Raw genomic sequence first — 20,540 nt, forward strand, 5'->3', positions numbered from 1 at the left:
AAAAAAAAAAAAGACTTCCCAGCAACTAGATTCTAGAAAACAATGGAAGGGGGCCTCTAACATCTAACGTTCTAAAGAAAATTTATATCAGTCTGACATTCTAGAGACACACTCTCAATCAGGTGCCGGGATGGAATAAGGACATTCTTCGGCATGAAAATATCCAAAACATTCATTTTCCTCGCACCCTTCAGAGTGTCCGTTCCCATCTCCCTCAGCTGTGTACATGTACATGTGCTCTAGTTGGCCATATCCACAGCAGTTCATTTCTGCTGGGCTAACTGCTTCCTGTGCCCTCCCTCCCACACCCTCTGTGCTATCCAAATCCTACCTATTCTTCAAGACCCAGAGGAAGCCCCACCTGGCTGAAGCTACCGAGGCAACCCATCAGCTTTGGCTCTTCTCACACTCTGGAATCCTCAGTGTACATTTTGCCACTTGCCTTGGTTTTGTTTGGCATTAATTTCTGTACAAGTTTGAATTCCCCAACAAGATTGGAATGGCATCTTATCCATGCTTCAATTTATGGTGGCAGGCAAATAGCAGATGCCCAACAAACATGGGATGTTTATATTGGGGTAATTTGGGTAACCCCAAATGACTCCTGATTCAATTGTCTTTTCGTGATACCCTTCTATCCAAGATACTCTGGAGTTTCATTTAAAAAAATCACTTTATAAACTCTCAAGAATTTCAAAAATAAGAAAATCTCCAACTTTGCAAGGACAGCAGTAACTTGGAGGCTGACTTCCTATTATATATTCAGTTCAATAATGAACAGTGATTGTGTTTATTCAAACACTACAGATCATGATTGCAAAATCAAGTTAACCTAAGGGGAAAAAAAAGCATATCATGACACACTTCATGGCAAATGTTCTTTTCTGTTATTAATTAAATGATGATACAAGCCAATTCATGCCACGTCTTGCTCTTGTTTTCTAAATTCTGTGGAAACAGAAACAGGCTTCGACAGAAAAGAGAGAGGAATGAAGAGCCTTCTGCTTCAATTTTTTCTTTTTATAACGTTTTCATCTGCATTTCCTACAGAACAAAAGATGGACACTGAAGAAAACATGCAACTGGCACAGGTACTGTCTCAATACATGTTAATAATGACTATCAATGAAAATTAACTTTACTGATTGCCTTGGAACCTAAAATGGCAACAAATTCCTACAAAAGATTCCTGTACTTCCCCTTAGCTCTGAGGACACCAAGTAACCGAGTGTGGGGTGGAGGGTGAGTGGGGTGGAAACGGAGGACTTGCTGCCACTTCAAGCAATGGGTCCGAGTGAAGGCAGAGGCAGGAGAAAGGGGACATCCCTGGGAGAAATGGGGATCTCTCCATTTCTATATTTCTAAACATTTCTAAATCATTTGGGAATTTCTGTACCAGCCAGGAGGTCCTAGCTACAACCTTAGATCCTCTTACTCCTACATGCATGAAAAATACTTTGCCTTGAAGATTTCTTCTAAAAATCAGTCCAGTGAATTTGCCATATTTGGTTAAAATAATTAAATTTGCAAAATAAAAAAACACACATCTCTTCTAGAATTTGTTTCAAGGAAACATCAAAATGAAAGTAGAAGCAAAACTGTGTGAGATATGTGATCTTTAACATGTAGAAGCAGCTGATTGTCTTCTGTAAAGGTTTGGAGTTTTATGGGCTGTGTGGTGTAGATAATTTTGGTCACACAGTTCAGCTACTTCCTGGAAATGAAAAGGCAGGATGACTCTTCCTTTCTTCTTTCCTCCTCACTCCTTCCCTCCCCTGACTCCTGACTTCTTTCTCCACCACACCCACCCACCCCCACACACACACACTGCCAAAAAACATTTCAGGCAATTTTGTTTTGTCCTGAGATACAGATTTGTTGTCCTGTAGTCTGTACCCTTTTTTGTCTTTTTGGTCAGGCGTATCTCAACCAGTTCTACTCTCTTGAAATAGAAGGGAGTCATCTTGCCCAAAGCAAGAACAAGAGTCTCTTAGTTGGCAAAATTCGGGAAATGCAAGCATTTTTTGGATTGACAGTGACTGGACAACTGGACTCAAACACTCTTGAGATCATGAAGACACCCAGGTGTGGAGTCCCTGATGTGGGTCAGTATGGCTACACCCTTCCAGGGTGGAGAAAATACAACCTCACGTACAGGTAATGCTTCTGCACACTTATTTCCCCCTCATCCCAAACACAGGAACATGATCTCCAAGGAACAATAATAATAGTTTATTTTATAGAGCACTTCCCTGGTGCATGGCCCTTCACAGATCTCATTTATTCTATCCAGTCTTACCAGCAACTGGCTCTGGCCGATATGCTTTAATCTCTAGCCTCTGCCACTTGCATATATATTCAAGACAAGAAGCACTGTCAGATGGCAGCACAGGCAGATGGCTGAAGATATGGCTGGAGTATGCTCAAGTACAACCAGTTCATGTTAGCGACACTTCTGGGTCAGAGTCATCAAATTTCAGATGGACCCGGGGGTGAACCTTTGCCTTTGCTCCCAGGCACCTCAAGGAAAGGCTCATTGGCAGAAAGATGATGATGTGCGCTTCCGGCCTGAGTCGGTGGCCTTGACTGTTGCTCCCAAGCCCTACTGGCAGACACCGAAGGGTACTTCTCATAGCTCTTCCTTCACTTTATTGAGTCTTAGGAATTAAAAATAGCTTCAGCAAGATAGGGAATATAAACCAGAGGAAAATCTTTTCCTGAGTAACTAACTCTTTAAGGCTCTCAAGAGAGACTCTTAATACATGATGCATGTGTAAGACTGATTTCCACAAGCCATCTGAGAAAGCAGATCTCCATTCTATCGAGGATGCATTGATAATACATTCACGTACACAGCAAGCATGTACATGTGATTAATGCTCTCCTACTCAGAATATGATCTTAGGAAAGTCACTGAACCTCTTTGATTCCCATTTGTTAAAGTGAGGGGATATACTACCTGATCAGGAGGGCAGATGCAGGATTGGATCATACAGAATATGTAAAAGTGCTTGATTGAAATCGTAAGGTATTATACCAATGCAAGAATAGTAGGATACTAGAAGTTACTGCAGCACACAATTGATAAGAAACCATCTTCTTTTTGTCTGTGTGCCTACATGCATGTGTAACCCCCAAGTGATCTGGTTTTTTTAATTTTTTTTAAGAATTGTAAACTATACTCCAGATATGGCACGAGTGGATGTGGACAAGGCTATCCAGAATGGCCTAGAAGTGTGGAGTGGAGTTACTCCGCTGACATTCACCAAGATTTCCAAGGGGATTGCAGACATCATGATTGCCTTTAGGACCCGAGGTAAGATTTCCAGCAGAGATAAAAGAACAACTATTTCCATCTCAGGAGATATGAAGAGGCTGACCTTTTCCCTCCTGTGAACTGTATCTCAGTCCACGGCTGGTGTCCTCGTTATTTTGATGGCCCCTTGGGAGTCCTCGGCCATGCCTTTCCTCCTGGTCTGGGTTTGGGTGGAGACACTCACTTCGACGAAGATGAAGATTGGACAAAGGATGGAGCAGGTGAGCCCAGTTTTCTTCATGAAAAATTTTTATTATTCTAAGAAATCCCTGAAATAGCTTTGCAATGAGTTGCTTTTCATCTCCCAATTTCCCCACAGTTTGCCATATTCCAAGATGACATTGATGAAAGTGTTCAATCTATTCAGATAATTGTGCTTGTACAGGTCAGAGCCTTAACCACACAATACCCTCATGAAGGTGCTAATCCTTCTATGATCTGAGCATTCATTCATACACCCACAATGCCTGAAGGTCCACCATGTGCCTGGAACTGTGCAAGGCATTGGACAGACCACAGACTTATACTAGAAAAGTTCTAACCCTTCACGATCTTGTGTGATGTGAAGCCCAGACCACACCACACGCCCTACAAGGCAAAGTGTGCTATGTGTTGTACCAATGGTAAAAGTGTTCTGTGGCTTCAGGATTGAAGAAGACTCTAGGGAGGTGGTAATTCTGAGTTAGTGAATGAAGGGTGGTATGTGGGCTCATACCCATTGAAGGTTTATTTAAAGGCATGAACCTCCACTTCCAATACTTGCCCAATACTCCACTTCCAATATTTGGATAATCTTTATCCAACCTATTCCCTCAGACCAACTGAGTTGATCTTATTTCTTTTACTATGCCTGCCTGCACTAAAATAGGAAGTATTTTATTACTTTTCAAACAAAAACCAAAACTTTACTACTGTAAAAGTATGTGCATCCAACAAAGGAGCAGGCTCAGTAGACTCTCAGGTTCTCCCCACTCCATTTACTGTCCTTGACAACAGTCACTTTGGATCTGGTGTCTGGTTTCCGGGGTCCCAGGAAAGCAGAGATTATGGCTCTCCTGATAGGTGATATATAAGATCACAGTTCAGTTCTGACTAAGTAACTCCAGATAGCCTGTGGGTCAGTTTCGTAGTTTCTGCAAATCAGCACATGATAGATGCTCTACAATTTTGGCAAATGAAGTCGATCAAAAATCCTTTACTCAGCATCCACCATGACCCAGGTTCTGTGATACAAACAGAGTACACAATAGTGTGCAAGACACAGATCTTGACCTTGAGGAGTTTACAGTCTAGGAGATACACACTCTCAAATGGCAATTAAAATCAGTAGACCAACAGTGGATAAATGTAGTAAATGTACAATGTAGTAAAGCAAGAAATTTAATCCAAATACAGAGGTCAGGGGAGAAAGTGATACCAAACCTGAGCCAAAGGCTAAGCAGGAACTCAGAAAACAAAGTGGAGTAGAGAATGTTCTGGATAGAATAGCCCAAACAACTCAAGTAGCAGGATTTTGGTGGAAATGGTGAATAGGAGCCAGACCACATAGGGTCTGAAATGCTAACATAAAGGTTAGAAGTCATTGAGATGAACTGAGTTTGAATTATCTTTTCAGAGTCACTTTTCCTTTCTTGTCCAAAAGCACACCCTGTGATACTGCCTGCCAGACAAGGGCATGAGCAAAGACCAGAACAGAAAAGCCTGAAGGCCATTCCATGTATGTTTTGTGCAAACATCATTGGACAAGGCTCCATCACAGGGGGCTCAGCCTTTTCCGTAGGATCTATAGGTTTCACTACAAGTCCTGGGACAGACTTTTCTATTTAGAAACCTACAGACTAGTGGGAGAGACAGAAAGATAAAAAGGTACTTTCTTTTTATTATTTAATTATACAAAATTGTAATTGCTTTTATTTAATTAGTTTGGAGGAATTTTTTATTTATTTTTAAAATTTCTAAATTTTTTATTTTTTAAAGATTTATTCGTTTACTTTATTTTATTTTTTAAATCTTATTTAAATTCAATTTGCCACCATATAGTATAACACCCAGTGTTCATCACAGTACATGCCTTCCTTAGTGCCTATCACCCAGTTACCCCATCCCCCCAACCACCTCCCCTTCTGCAACCTTTTGTTTGTTTTCCAGAGTTAGGAGTATCTCATGGCCTGTCTTCCTCTCTGATTTTTCCCCACTCAGTTTCCCTCCTTTCCCTTATAGTCCCTTTCATTATTTTATATTCCATATATGAGTGAAACCATTGTCCTTCTCCAATTGACTTATTTCACTCAGCATAATACCCTCCAGTACCATCCATGTTGAAGCAAATGGTGTGTATTCGTCCTTTCTGATGGCTGAGTAATATTCTATAGTATATATAGACCACATCTTCAAAAAGGCACTTTCACCATGCATGATGAGACTTCTAACATGGGTAAGTTCAGGGGACTATGCCTTGTGTAGAAGGTGCATCTAACCGGTCTTTCATCCAAACAAACACCTGGATATCCAGCAACCATTTTTTTTTTCTCATTAAACTTTTGTTTTAATGGGCCTCAAAATTCTGTGACAGATTTTTGGTCAAGTTGTTTCCATTAAAAAGTACTGACTTTAAAAACTAATAACTTAAAACTGCCACACAGGCACAAAAACAACAGCAAAAACAAGTGGTCCATAAAACATTCTCCTTTCCTTCTGAAGGTTTTACGATGCATTGTTATCATTAACCAGTCTTTACTATTAAACTTAAATGGCCAATTGACACACAGTTCTGAGACCGTTCTTCCACCACTGATTAAGACTGGGGTGGCAGGTATTGGGGATAATATTCACTTAGCCTTCTGAGCTTTCTGGGCAGGCTTGGTGACTTTGCCAGCTCCAGCTGCCTTCCGGTCCACTGCTTTGATGACACCCACAGCAACCATCTGTCTCACATCACAAACAGCAAAACGGCCCAGAGGAGGATAGTCAGAGAAGCTCTCAACACACATAGGTTTGCCAGGAACCATATCAGCAATGGCAGCATCCCTAGATTTCAAGAACTTGGGACCATCTTCCAGCTTTTTTCCAGAACGACGATCTATCTTCTCCTTCAGCTCAGCAAGCTTGCAAGCCATGAGCTGTGACAATCCAGCACAGGTGTGTATCCAGCACTGATTTGGCCTAGATGGTTCAGGATACTCACCTGAGCCGTGAAGCCAGCTGCTTCCATTGGTGGGTCATTTTTGCTGTCACCAGACACGTTGCCATGACGAACATCTTTGACAGATACGTTCTTGACATTGAAGCCCACATTGTCCCCAGGAAGAGCCTCACTCAAAGCCTCAGGGTGCATTTCAACAGACTTTACTTCAGGTGTAACATTGACTGTGGCAAAGGTGACCACCATGCCAGGCTTAAGAACACCAGTCTCCACTTGACCCACTGGGACAGTACCAATTTTGTAGACGTCCTGGAGAGGCAGACGCAAGGGCTTATCAGTTGGACGAGTTGGTGGCAGACTGCAATCCAGAGCTTCAAGCAGTGTGGTTCCACTGGCATTCCCAGCTTTACAGGTGACTTTCCATCCCTTGAACCAAGGCACGTTAGCACTTGGCTCCAGAATGTTGTCACCATTCCAACCAGAAATTGGCACAAAAGCTACTGTGTCAGGGTTGTAGCCAATTTTCTTAATGTAGGTGCTGACTTCCTTAACGATTTCCTAGTATCTCTTCTGGCTGTAGGGTGGTTCAGTGGAATCCATTTTGTTGACACCAACAATTAGTTGTTTTACACCCAGTGTGTAAGCCAGAAGAGCATGCTCACGGGTCTGCCCATTCTTGAAGATACCTGCTTCAAATTCACCAACACCAGCAGCAACAATCAGGACAGCACAGTCAGCCTGAGATGTGTCTGTAACCATGTTTTTGATAAAGCCTCTGTGTCCTGGGGCATCAATGATGGTCACATAATACTTGCTGGTCTTGAATTTCCACAGGGAGATATCAATGGTGATACCAGTTCACATTCAGCTTTCAGTTTATCCAAGACCCAGGCATACTTGAAGGAGCCTTTTCCCATCTCAGCAGCCTCCTTCTCAAATTTTTCAATAGTTCTTTTGTTGATCCCACCACATTTGTAGATCAGATGGCCGGTAGTGGTAGACTTTCTCGAATCTACGTGTCCAATGACGATGCTGTTGATGTGAGTCTTTTCATTTCCCATTTTGGTTTAGGGCTAGCGGCGGTTTTCACACCTGTGTTCTGGCAGCAAACCCACTGCGAAAAAGCTCCAGCAACCATTTTTAAGCCCCCACTACTGATAGACCGTTCAGTGGTCACCAGAAATAAAAGGTGGCTAAGACACAGTCCCTGAAAAGATGCATCACTTCATAAAATAAATAGTCAGTGCCATCCCTTATGTGCTATGACAGAATTAAACACTGAGACTATGGAAATGCAGAAAGGAATTTAACTCAATGAGGATAGGAATTGGGTGAAAGTGGGGGTAAGAGAGGCCTCAAGAAGGAGATGATTCTAGAAGGATTTCCTGAGCAACAAGAGGGAGAGCTCAGCAAACAGGGGGTGGCAGAGATAATATTCTGGGTAAATAGTATGGAGGTAGTAAGACATAGAGATTAGAAGGAACATGGCACAGATGAGACATGCAAATGATTCAGAATGGTTGGTTCATGAAATATGAAAATAAAATATGAGTCTGGAAAAAAGGCAGGGACTAGATCATGGAGGGCTATAGTAAGTAAGGTGTTTGGACTTGATCCTACAGCCAGTGGAGAACTTTTGAAGGATACAAGTAGGAGAGACATGATCGTGTACAGTACATCCCAGCAACAACCAAAAACTGGCTTCTATTTTTTTTAATAATATCCATTTCTCACACACCTCTTTCCTGCCATTTGCTTGATCTGGATCATAGTTTTTCATGATATGACTAATGCCTATTACTAGTGTTGAAATATTTCCCAGATAAATGATGGTGCATAGAAGAATTATCCACTGTATGGCAAGACTTTCCATCTGACCCCTTAGTTACTTCTTTTTTTTTTTTTTTTACAAATTTTTAAAAATTAAAAAAAATTTTTTTTTTATTTATTTATGATAGTCACCCAGAGAGAGAGAGAGAGGCAGAGACACAGGCAGAGGGAGAAGCAGGCTCCATGCACCGGGAGCCCGACGTGGGATTCGATCCCGGGTCTCCAGGATCACGCCCTGGGCCAAAGGCAGGCGCCAAACTGCTGCGCCACCCAGGGATCCCAATTTTTTAAAATTTTTTATTTATTTATGATAGTCACAGAGAGAGAGAGAGAGAGGCAGAGACACAGGCAGAGGGAGAAGCAGGCTCCATGCCCTGGGAGCCCGACGTGGGATTCGATCTCGATCCTGGGTCTCCAGGATCGCGCCCTGGGCCAAAGGCAGGCGCTAAACCGCTGCGTCACCCAGGGATCCCCCCTTAGTTACTTCTAATCTCAGATGCAACTGTTCTCCTTTTGATTGACCAACATACCCTTATTTTTTTCTGTTTTTGTTAAGGATTCAACTTATTTCTCGTGGCTGCTCATGAATTTGGTCATGCACTGGGACTCTCTCACTCCAATGATCAAACAGCTTTGATGTTTCCAAATTATGTCTCCCTGGATCCTAACAAATACCCACTTTCTCAGGACGATATTAATGGAATCCAATCTATCTATGGTAAGCAACATCATAAATCTGAATATATGTGAACTAAATAGGAAACTTTCCAGAAAGGAAGTGAAAAAAAAATTTCTTGAAATAGCACCATGAAGAAAATATCCCCTTGGGTAAGATCCTTCTGTAGGTATTTCCACATGCCTTCTTAATTCACTGTGATATTTCTTTTCTCATCAAAGGGAGTCTACCTACGGCATCTGCTAAGCCAAAGGAATCCACTATACTCCATGCCTGTGACCCTGATTTGACTTTTGATGCTATCACCACTTTCCGCAGAGAAGTAATGTTCTTTAAAGGCAGGTAAACCCATTCCCTTAAACACCTCAACTTCCTATGAATATTCTTCTCTTCAAGATATCTGGAGATAAATAAGGAGGAAATTCACAGGGATAGTGAGAATGTGTCCCATCTCATTTTCATTTTATAACTGCCCGCACTCCTTGAATGTTTTACTACGTGTATATATCTCTTTCTCGTTTGATAAATTAATTTTTAAATGTTCTTAACCAAATTTTTTAACTGCTATTGGATAAGAAGGTGAGTAGAGTCACTTTCAGTGACTTCTTTGCTAGAATAACACACCAATCCCAGTGGTGCTGGATCTGACCTATACCATTTCAGGAACCAACTGTTAAATTTTGGGGAATTTTGTAAACCACTTCACAACACTTCTGTAGCTTGAAACTGGCCATGGTTGGAGTATTTACACCCTGGAAAATCAGCAAATGATAAAAATTAGGTCTTTTTCCTACCTACAGAGCCAGTTGTTAAACATGTATGAGCCGGCCATTCCATAACATTGCATCAACAAAGTGTTAGCTGTGGTGGGAACTCTCTTCTCCACCGTGTATAACTTACTGGACTTAAGTTGCAACATGATGTGTCAGTTGAGTATACCATACTATATTTTCAGAAAAAGTATTGGGACACAGACCATCTCACAAGCATACGGGGCACGAGAAAAGGATATTTGAAATCAGTCTCCTTCCACCCACAGTCTATCCAGCACTTGGATGACACGCTATCACTGCCATGCTCCACACAGCAGAGGCTGAGGCTACTTATCAGGGACATCAGAGTGGGGTTGCAAGCATGGAAAGGAAATGGAAAAAAAAGGACTTTTTGGGTCTCATTCATAGACTCAGAACTTTACATCCAGAGAGGGAAATCTGAGAAAATATGTTAGCATGCAATGATAACTTTATTCTAGCAAACATCAGCTCAAAAAGTTTTCTTAGATGTGTTACCTTGGAATTTTGAGTATTGCTGATTTGGCCAAAATGAGGCCACTGTGCACTCAGCTATGGGTAGGTTGCTACTCTAAGTTCACAGGAGGGTGGACACAAAGGCATGTCCTGACCTTGGTAGTCCAGAGGGTAGGACTGGACTCACAACCATGTAAATTTGTTGAGGAAAATTGTGTGAATGTTCTAACTTATTTGAGGAGACTGCTAATCAACTAAACAAAAGGCAAGGTTTACAGTGTTTTCACTGCAATATAGGCTGTTTGTGAAAGTGTCTTTTGTTTCACACAGACACGTATGGAGGATCTATTATGACATCACTGATGTTGAATTTGAACTGATCTCTTCATTCTGGCCCTCTCTGCCAGCCGATATTCAAGCTGCATATGAGAACCCCAAAGATAAGATGCTAGTGTTTAAAGGTAATTTTTTTCCATCTCAATTTCTCTTCTGTCTCTGGATGTCTAAATTGGTTGGTGAGTATTTTGGGGCAAGGAACATAATATTCATGCGTGGGCCTGATGGAGAGTGCTTCTGCCCTGACTGTGGGTTCCTATCATAAAGAAAAAGTATCCAGGGATTCTTTAGCTGTGAAGACAAATATCATTCCAACTGCATGGGAGCTAAAAGAAACCTGCATGGTAAAAACTAAAAAACTATCTTTTTTCTGCCAATTAAAGGGAACCCATCTGTCTTTTATATTCTCTTTTTACTAGGGTTGATTCAACAAATAAAAATACAAAATGCCTTAAATTTCAGATAAAATGCATAATTTTTAGCATAAGTATGTTCCTTGAAATATTTTAAATATACTTACACCAAAAATAGTCATTATTTATTTGAAATTCAAATTTAACTGGAATCTTACATTTAACTTGGCAATACTACTTTTTATATAGATTTCATCACATTACTTGCCTTTGAGAATACTTGGGGGCTGGGGGATCCCTGGGTGGCTCAGTGGTTTAGCTCCTGCCTTCGGCCCAGGACGTGATCCTAGAGTCCTGGGCTCAAGTCCCACATCGGGCCCTCTGCATGGAGCCTGCTTCTCCCTCTGCCTGTGTCTCTGCCTCTGTGTGTGTGTGTGTGTGTGTGTGTGTGTGTGTGTGTATCTCATGAATAAATAAAATCTTTTAAAAAAAGAGAGAATACTTGGGGGCTGAAATCTAGGAGAACATTTACAAACATAGTTGACTATTTTGTCAGAGTTAGAGAAATAATCCACTGAAACCAATTGACATGCACACTAGTGAGCATGCTCACTATTAACAGTGTATGTTGTTGGTGTCATTGTAATGATAAAACCAGTTAAAGAAGGCAGTAAGAATAAATGGGGACATAAGATTACTAAGTCCTGAGAGATGAGGTATCTATGTTCAAATTTCTTAAGACATCTCTTTTTCCCTCTAGGAAATAGATCAGAAGATAATCACTTTTTCTCTTCTTAGATGACAACTTCTGGATGATCAGAGGATATGCTGTCTTGCCAGATTTTCCCAAACCCATCCGTACACTTGGCTTTCCAAGAAGCGTGAAGAAAATTGATGCAGCTGTCTGTGACCACAGCACTAGAAAAACCTACTTCTTTGTGGGCATTTGGTGCTGGAGGTAAGTTTGCAGACAATCAACCTCTTCACTATATTCTGCATCACTTTAACATGGACAGAAATAGAATTAACATATAGTCCTCTTAAAGTCAATTATGTTGAAGCCCATCTCGGGTAGATGACATGCACCAAACAAAAGAATGTTTCAGGGAGTCCAAAGACCTTTCTCTAACATACAGATAAGATAAAATAATAAAGCTGGTGACGCCAACCAAATTGCTAATAACACAAACGTATCTGTTCAAAATCTGCAAAAGCTCCAAGCTGAACTCTTACTTTGTTTGTTTTTAATTTCAGTGTGCCTATCATACAGTGCAATGTTAGTTTCAGGTGTACAATGTAGTGACTCAACACTTCCTTACATCGCCCTGTGCTTATAAGGACAGGTACATGTCTTCATCCCCATCCCCTGTTCCTCCCACCCCCCACCCACCTCCCCTCTGGTGACCAGCAGTGTGTTCTCTGTAGTTTATAGGGTCTGTTTTGTGAGCCCGTACTCTGATTTGATACTCCCTCAAAATAGCATCAATCTGACTAATGATGTGGCTTTTTCCCCTCATCATTTCTTATTTTCAAGATCCTACAAATATTTCAGCCAAACATAAACTTTGACATGTTTTTCATTATTTTTAAAGCAATTTATTTGAGAGAGAGAGAGAGAATACAAGCAGGGAGAGGCAGAGGGAGAAGCAGACTCCCCACTGAGCAGGGAGCCCGATGTGGGACTCCGTTCCAGGACCCTGAGATCATGACCTGAGCCAAATACAGACACTTAATGGACAGCCACCCAGGTGCTCCTGTTTTTCATTATTGATCAAATTAGTTTTCTTCTACTAGGGCTACTTTTTCTCCACATCCCTATTTGACTCCAAGTGGGGCAGTGGAAGGATTAAGCTTCCCCAAAACAAAGATCCCTTGGGAACTTTTCCAATCCCTGCATCCAGGTATGATGAAGTGACCCAAACCATGGACAAAGGGTACCCACGGAGGGTGGTGAAGTACTTCCCGGGAGTTGGTCTCCGAGTCGATGCTGCTTTCCAGCATAAAGGTGAGCATCAATGCTAACCCTGTAGGATACTTGCAAGACTTTCCTGGTCAGGAAAGAAGACAGCACAGAAATATAAATGCTTCCATTTTCATGTGATTCTACTATTCTCAAGTACCTGTAATAATATACTCTAGCCAGGCAGGCATTCTCACAAACTGAATTAGTAAGTCCTGAATTATTTATTCTGTTATACCATTTCAAGTATGTGCAAAAAGTACCAAAATTAATTTTGCTTATCATTGATCCAAGAGAGCCCCTAAAAGTGTGAAAACTGACCAAGCACATGAACTGGAGAGTGACTTGCCAACTATTATGTGTGTAGCTTACTCTGCACTTGGGGATTGTGTGAGAAATTACAAATTCTTCAGAGTTTCTGAGGCAGATGTCAGATTGTGGGTAAGAAACAGGAATCTCCACTTCAGAGGAATCTCAGGCAGTTTAATGAACCAACGCAACTACCGCATCTTCAGACTTGGACCACGGATGACAACCCAGGACATGGACTAAGCAGGAGTCTAAGAAGCTCTCTGCGTGACACACCATCTTTCAGGGCGGTGAAATCTCACACAAAACCTTAACACCTGAAACACACAGAGCAGAACAATGTGAGGAACATGAGGATGTAGAGCCCACCCCCAGGGCTGCTTCTCCCCCTTGCTAAGACACTGTTTTGAAACCTAGTTTGAGAGCCTCTGGCCTGAACCACAGTCTGGCTAGAAGGTGGTAAGCCCCTTGACATTCATGGTCACACTGTGGCTTCTTCTTTGGGGAAATAAAAATAACAATATTTCTCATGTGACAGTAGTAAAGTGTATGTAGATAACACACAAGTTTCTCTTCTCTCCATAATGTTCAATTATGTTATTCTATATGCATATAATTAACAAGTGTCGAATCATGATAGAGTTGTGCAAGTTAATTAATGGTGATTCTCTTTCTCTAGGATTCTTCTATTTCTTCCGTGGATCAAAGCAATTTGAATATGACCTTAAGGCAAAGAACATCACCAGAATAATGAAAATTAATACCTGGTTTCGGTGTAAAGAACCATTAAATGTATCATCTGATTTTAGTATCAGTGAGGAAGTCCACTCAGGAGGAGTAGAGACATTTTATCATAAGAATTTAAACTTGCTTATTTTCAATATTGTTCATGTGCTGAAAAAAATCTATAGTTATCAATAAAATTCAGAGACCGAAAGTAAACCCCCAGAGGTCTTTTAATCTGAACTCTGCTTCAAAATGTAATAGAACTATTCTTACACATAAACTGCCAGTCCTGGTTCTAGATTATCTTTGGAAAAAGAGTCCATGGATATACTGAGCTATCTGATTCTTTTTACAGGAAGTTATGATATACAAGCAAAACTCTTGCTATACTTTAACCCTGTTTTATGCTTCGTGAACTTGAAGAAGTAAGTCATGTGTCTTATAACAACTAAATACTGCAGGCATTCATTAAACCACTCGGTAGCATCCTATTTTGTCTGGACCTTTGCAGTGGGAGAGACTCAATAAACCGCATCCCTCATGCTCTGAACCCACTGAGAAATAATGAACAGTTGGGAGAGCAAAATGCCACCATTCTACTGATACAAGTTATATTATGGAATGTACCTGTGGGCAAGCTAGTTTCCTAATATCATATTCTAGAATAAGACATACTTACACACAGTCATGGGAAGAACTGGAAAGAACCAGGTGTCCACAAAGAATGTGAGCTTTCTATAGGCTGCATGGAGCCCAAAAAGAGAGAAAGAGGGTGGAGCTACCCATTTTCTGCTCCCAAATTGACCAATCAAGGAATTTATCTCACCTGCCAAAGAGGAGCGAGAGCCTAGGGAGATGCAACAGGTGTTACACAACAGGTGCTCCCCCAACAGTTAGGAAACCAGGAGGAGGAGGAAAGTAGGGTCCCTCCAATCTCCCAAGCATAGACCAGTGCATTTAACCATCCTTAGAGAGTTTAAGATCAGATTTTATACACTGATCTCATATACAAGAAATGAAGACTTTTCTCCCTGTGTTTGAAATATTTGAGTCACCTGAGCTGAAACCTATAGCTAAAAAGTTCCTGTCCTCTTTGTTACACCGAGTTTATTTGTTGAGTTTATAAACTCTTAATGGTTAGATTGTAACTTCCACCATCAAATCTAAAACCTTAGTAAGCTCTTCATGACTTTGCTGACCCAAAGCATGGGAGGTTGTCAATGGAACTTGATTCTGATGAGGTGATAGATTAAACAGGTGTCAGCTGATGGAAAATATACATAAAACATCTCAGGAACATATACATAAAAAAATCTATAATCACATTCCACACCTTAAGTTCATTGTTCCCAGATTCCTATTAAAAAGGATATAGAAAAGTTATTGCTTTTTTGAAATAGAAAGTAAATTTTAAGTACAGCTTAATACCTAGAGTATAGTAGATTGTAGGTTAGTCTTTATAAAAATTAATGCTGAAATAATAAAATATCCATATACACACACACAAAGAACCTCACATGGTTCACAAAAATTAACTCAAAATGAGGCTTAGACCTCAAGTAGAAGGATCAAAAACATAAAACCTCTAAAAGAAAATATTTTTAAAAATTTTGTGGCCTTAAATTAAGCAGAGATTTTGAGAAAGGACATAAAAGGCACAAACCATAAAACACTGATTAATTAAATTTAACCAATACTGAAAACATTTGTTCTTCCAAAAAATATTAAAATAATGAAAAGTCAAGCCACACATGGGGAGAAAGTATTTTCAAAACATATTTCTGATAAAGGACTTGTATCCTGAATACAGAAAGAATTTTTATAACCCAAAAAAGATGATGACAAACAGCTTAATTTTTTTTAATGGCCAAAATATTTTCTATCTGAGTAACAAATACGGAAAGAAATGCTCCACAGCACTACATACCATACCCAACAGAAAGGTTCAAATGAAAACACCAAATGCTGAGAAGAGGTAGTAACTGGAACTCTCTTGCAGTGAGAATTAAAAATCATGTAGCTCCTTTGGAAAACAGTTGGGCTAATCCTTAAATATTAAACATTTGCTTACCATGTGACCTACGACCCCACTCCTAAATACTTACCAGAGAAAAATGAGGATGTGCTCATGCAAATGGTTGTATATAAACATTCATGATCACTTTATTTATGACAGCTGAGGCTGGAAACCACCTGAATGTCTATCAATCAGTAAATGTATAAAGTGTGGTGCATTCATCCAGACGGCAGAAAACTACACGTGCAACAACATAGAAGACTCTTTAAAGCATTTGGTAAGTGAAAGAAGCCAGACACAGAAGACTACACATCACATGACTCCCTTTATATCAAAAATTGGAAAAGCCAAAAGTAAAATGGTAGAAAGCAGATCACTGCTTGCCAGTGAAGAGATGAACGCAAAGGGATGCAAGGCATGGAGATGTTCTGTGTCATGATCATGGTGGTGGAGACACTACTGAGTGTATTTAAGACCGTGTAAAAGTAGTGAATTGTATTACGTGTTAACTGTACTTCAGGATCCCTGATTTATAAGAGCGATGCAGCATTGCACTTAGTGGACTCCCAACTGCTGATCAGGCTTATTTCGTTTCCTTGCATCTGTTCTCAGTTCTGCAGCATAAATGCCTGTGACATTGTAATCTGGGGAGCATCTGAAACTGCACTCAGATCTGCTTATGGGCAGTTACTTTCTCTTTGATTTTCAAAAGAAATATTGATCCATAGGAGAGGACAAGGATTATAAAAATAATCCTATTTTGGGATCCCTGGGTGGCGCAGCGGTTTGGCGCCTGCCTTTGGCCCAGGGCGTGATCCTGGAGACCCGGGATCGAATCCCACGTCGGGCTCCCAGTGCATGGAGCCTGCTTCTCCCTCTGCCTATGTCTCTGCCTCTCTCTCTCTCTCTGTGTGTGACTATCATAAATAAATAAAAAAATTTAAAAAAATAATAATAATCCTATTTTAAACCAATGCACAGTTTTCTGAGGAATACATGTTGAGTATTAGAGCTATATTAGACATTTATAAGCATAACCTAGACGTCATAGGATATTACTCAGCCTTTGAAAATTAAGTAAACTTGATTTCCAAAATTTTTCAGTGATTGTAAGACCCTTAACTGAGCAACTGGGGGGAAACCATTCTAATTCTCAGTGTCCCTTAGCCAACCTCCCAGCCCCTGCTTCTCCGTCTCCCCCCCACACACACACACACACTGCTTTGCCTCCTATGATGAACCCATATTCCTATTTTGTTTTTTGGGTTTTTTTGATGCACAACAGCAAAAATGTAACTTTGTTTTATTGTAACTTAAAGGTGGTGTGCCTCCCCTTTCTTGGAAAAAAAGCTTAAGAAGCTATGTCTTTTGGGGCACCTGGGTGGCTCAGTGGTTGAGCATTTGCCTTTGGCTCAGGGCATGATCCCAGAGTCCTGGAATCAAGTCCTGCATCAGGCTCCTCACGGGGAGCTTGCTTCTCCCTCTGCCTGTGTCTCTGCCTCTCTCTGTGTCTCTCATGAATAAATAAATAAAATAAAATAAGAAGATATGTCTTTCTCCTAGAGAAGAGCACCAGAATACACATTCACCTTCCTTCCTGAAGAAAGTATTTTAATTTCCCTCTGTAGCTTGGAGGCTGGGCAAGATTATGGGCTCTAGCGCCAAGCCGCTTAAGCCTGTGGTCCAAATCTTCCACCTGTTCGCTATGGGACTTTGGGCAAGTTCCTGAGCTTATGTACCTCGGTTTCTCCATTTCTCAGTGCCTGACAGGCATGAGCCAGCATTATTTAATTAGGTGAGTTGAATGATTTCTCCCAAAGTACAAACAATTGGAAAAACAAGAACCCAGTCTCAGAGTTTCTCAAAATTGAAATAAACTATGAGCCAATTCTTTCCCAGCTGTGCCACTCACTTCCTGGAAACAAATTAACTGGAACACTAGATTCTGCTCCAGTTTGCTGAGTCCTGACAGTTTGCTCAAGGGTCGTGATCAGGTCTGGAAACAAAGAAACAACTTCAAAAGCAAGCATGAAGAAGACTGTCAACAATAGTTTTTCATTTTGGAATGTAAGCCACCTACAGAACAGAAGTGAATTCGCCTGGCGAGAAGGTACTGGAACTTCCTCTTGCTGAGGACAACTCACCACAACATTCCTGTTTGTCAGAGTGGGATGTTCTCTCCCCACTCACCTGAGTGCTCACTTCTTCAAAAGGGAAACATAACAGGTTTTTTGCTCTTGGTCTTGAAGATCATTTAAACACATTACATATCTTCAAGCTGAAATTCAGTGCCCTGTTTGTCTTCAGCTATAAAGAGTCTTAGAGGGATCCCTGGGTGGCGCAGCGGTTTGGCGCCTGCCTTTGGCCCAGGGCGCGATCCTGGAGACCCGGGATCGAATCCCACATCGGGCTCCCGGTGCATGGAGCCTGCTTCTCCCTCTGCCTGTGTCTCTGCCTCATTCTCTCTCTCTCTCTCTCTCTCTCTGTGACTATCACAAATAAATAAAAAATTAAAAAAAATATTTAAAGAGTCTTAGAAAGGAAGTTCAGTAGCTAAAAAATACCTTTAACATATTTAAATTGGTCACAGAATCATAAATGTTAAGTCTATAGTCATGCACAACCTAGATACCACTATGCACCTGCAGTTTCCACAGGGAGATAAGAATACAGCTCTTCTAAATATGAATCACTTAAAATGTGATTTCCAGATGAGATCAGGAAAACACAAAGGGAATAGTCAAGACTGAATTTAAGACTTCCTTAAAGAGACAAGTTTCCAGAATAGAGGAATATTTCTGTCTGGCCACTCTGAATAGTTTCATGCAGCTTTTATTGCTTAATTGACCACAAAGTCAGATTTGGTTTTAATCTTGAGATTTAGTAAACTACTTTTGTCTATTTATTTCTGAGCTATAGTGTTCAATTTTGCTATTATTAAATTGTACAAGGTTTATTTTCAAGCTGGTTTTATTTATTTATTTATTTGGGCAAACTGGGTTCAGAATTTCAGATTTCTGAACTACTTTCAAAACTTAGAAAGAATCAAATAGGGAGAATTTCAAGTGGGCAAATTCAGGAAGATGATATGGAAGGTACAGGAGTCTAAAACCCTCTGGAAATATGCTGCCAGGGATTTTAAGGAATCACATATGAAAATGCATCATAAATTATAAAGAATGTGATCTTCTCAGGAGTCTTATGTTAGAGAATCTGTTGAGATGGATTGCGTTCAAGATGGCACCTTGTTATTTTTCACATAACACTGACCCAATAGGAAAATCATGAATTAGTCCCATTTATTCGACATCTATTTATTCAATGTCTGCTGTAAGTCAGATGCATGGTGTGTTGAGGCATATGCTTCCACTGAACAAACATTTACTGAGTGCCCACTGGTTGCCTCGCACCGATGTAAGAGCCAAGGACAGCAAAGCCCCTTGCCTCATGGGCACCACATTCCAGTCAAGGCAGGGAAACCACAAATAAACCAAAAATTGTAAATATGTCAAGCATGATCCATGCTCTGAGATAAATGATTGGGTTGTGTCCCTGCTGGGCTGGAACAGGGTGGTGGGTGCCACCCCTGCAGGCTCAACCTGTGTCAGGGTGCGGGGTGCATTCATCACACAGCTCCCTCCCTCCCGAGGCAGCATCTCTAGTGCTGGCTGTCTCTTCAGGGCTTCAGCTTCTGCTCCCGCTGGGCAATACAGTCCTTCCCTAGCGTCTGGGTTGTCCGTTGTCCCCTCTGGCTTCTCCGCCTCTTCCATCGCCCGTAGAATTAATTTGCTGCATTAAATCTCCCTGTTTCAAATACTCAATGATTTTTGTTTTTCCATTGACACATAACTAATACCTTAAGTTGTGACACAGCTGGGGTGTGGGGATGAATCACATAGAGCTTTTAGTGAAGATCTAAGCCCTAAAATCTGACAGAGCTGAGCAAGCAAACCGTATCTCCAGGGAAGAGTGCTCCAGGAGGAACAGTTCTGAGCAAAGGCCCTGAGGCTGAGTTAAAGAACAGTGAGGAGGCTCCTGTGATCTGGGAGAAACCAGGGGAAGAGACGAAGGTGGAGAAGCAGTGAGGAGACAATTAGGTAAGGCCCCATAGGTCATTATATAGACTCGAGATTCTAAAGAGATTTGAGAAGAGAACCAATGTAATTATTATCTGACTCTCATTTTAGAAGAATCCCTCCGGCTGCTCCAAGACTGTAAACTACAGGAGCCCAGAGCAGAGACAGGTGTGCCTGGAGGCTGCTCCGACCCGGATGATGGCAGGGACGGGAGAAGTAGCCGAAGGTGTGTTCTGTAGGGGGCATGGCCGGATTTGCTCCCGACTGCACGTGTGCAGGTGAGGTCAAGATGGGAGGCGAGGGTAACCCATCACCTCTCCCGGACGGAGGCAGGATGAAGTCTGCCTTCGCTGGGGCGACCAAGCCCGAGGAGGAACAGCCTTGAGCAGAGAATCCAGGTGGCTCCGCAGGTCTGCAGTCCGAGGGGAGCCTGCCAGTGGGCCATAAACCCTGTCACCTGTGGAGACCCAGGACCGGATTAGGTCGCTGGGGCGCTGACCCAGAGAGAGGCAACAAGAAACCGAAAACCGACCCCTAGTCCTGAGCCGATGG

At 41.4% G+C, this 20,540-nt stretch overlaps 1 protein-coding gene across 1 annotated transcript; it reads left to right on the forward strand.

Annotated features, from left to right (window-relative positions):
* Positions 1-948: 948 nt before the first annotated feature.
* Positions 949-14,111, forward strand: MMP27 (matrix metallopeptidase 27). The gene is made up of 10 exons (XM_038536354.1): positions 949-1,091; positions 1,919-2,157; positions 3,168-3,316; positions 3,409-3,537; positions 8,845-9,006; positions 9,186-9,306; positions 10,542-10,672; positions 11,699-11,858; positions 12,802-12,905; positions 13,849-14,111. Exons 1-10 carry the CDS (start codon positions 990-992, stop codon positions 14,088-14,090), a joined length of 1,539 nt encoding a protein of 512 aa, XP_038392282.1. The 5' UTR covers positions 949-989; the 3' UTR covers positions 14,091-14,111.
* Positions 14,112-20,540: the final 6,429 nt, after the last annotated feature.

The sequence above is a fragment of the Canis lupus genome, chromosome 5 (genome assembly GCF_011100685.1).
Source record: "Canis lupus familiaris isolate Mischka breed German Shepherd chromosome 5, alternate assembly UU_Cfam_GSD_1.0, whole genome shotgun sequence".
Classification (NCBI taxonomy): domain Eukaryota; kingdom Metazoa; phylum Chordata; class Mammalia; order Carnivora; family Canidae; genus Canis; species Canis lupus.

Coding starts and splice junctions, on each gene's coding strand:
- MMP27 (XM_038536354.1), top strand. CDS start 990: ATGAAGAGCCTTCTGCTTCAATTTTTTCTTTTTATAACGTTTTCATCT. Junction 1,092..1,918: donor AAAACATGCAACTGGCACAG/GTACTGTCTCAA, acceptor CTTTTTGGTCAG/GCGTATCTCAACCAGTTCTA. Junction 9,007..9,185: donor TGGAATCCAATCTATCTATG/GTAAGCAACATC, acceptor TTCTCATCAAAG/GGAGTCTACCTACGGCATCT.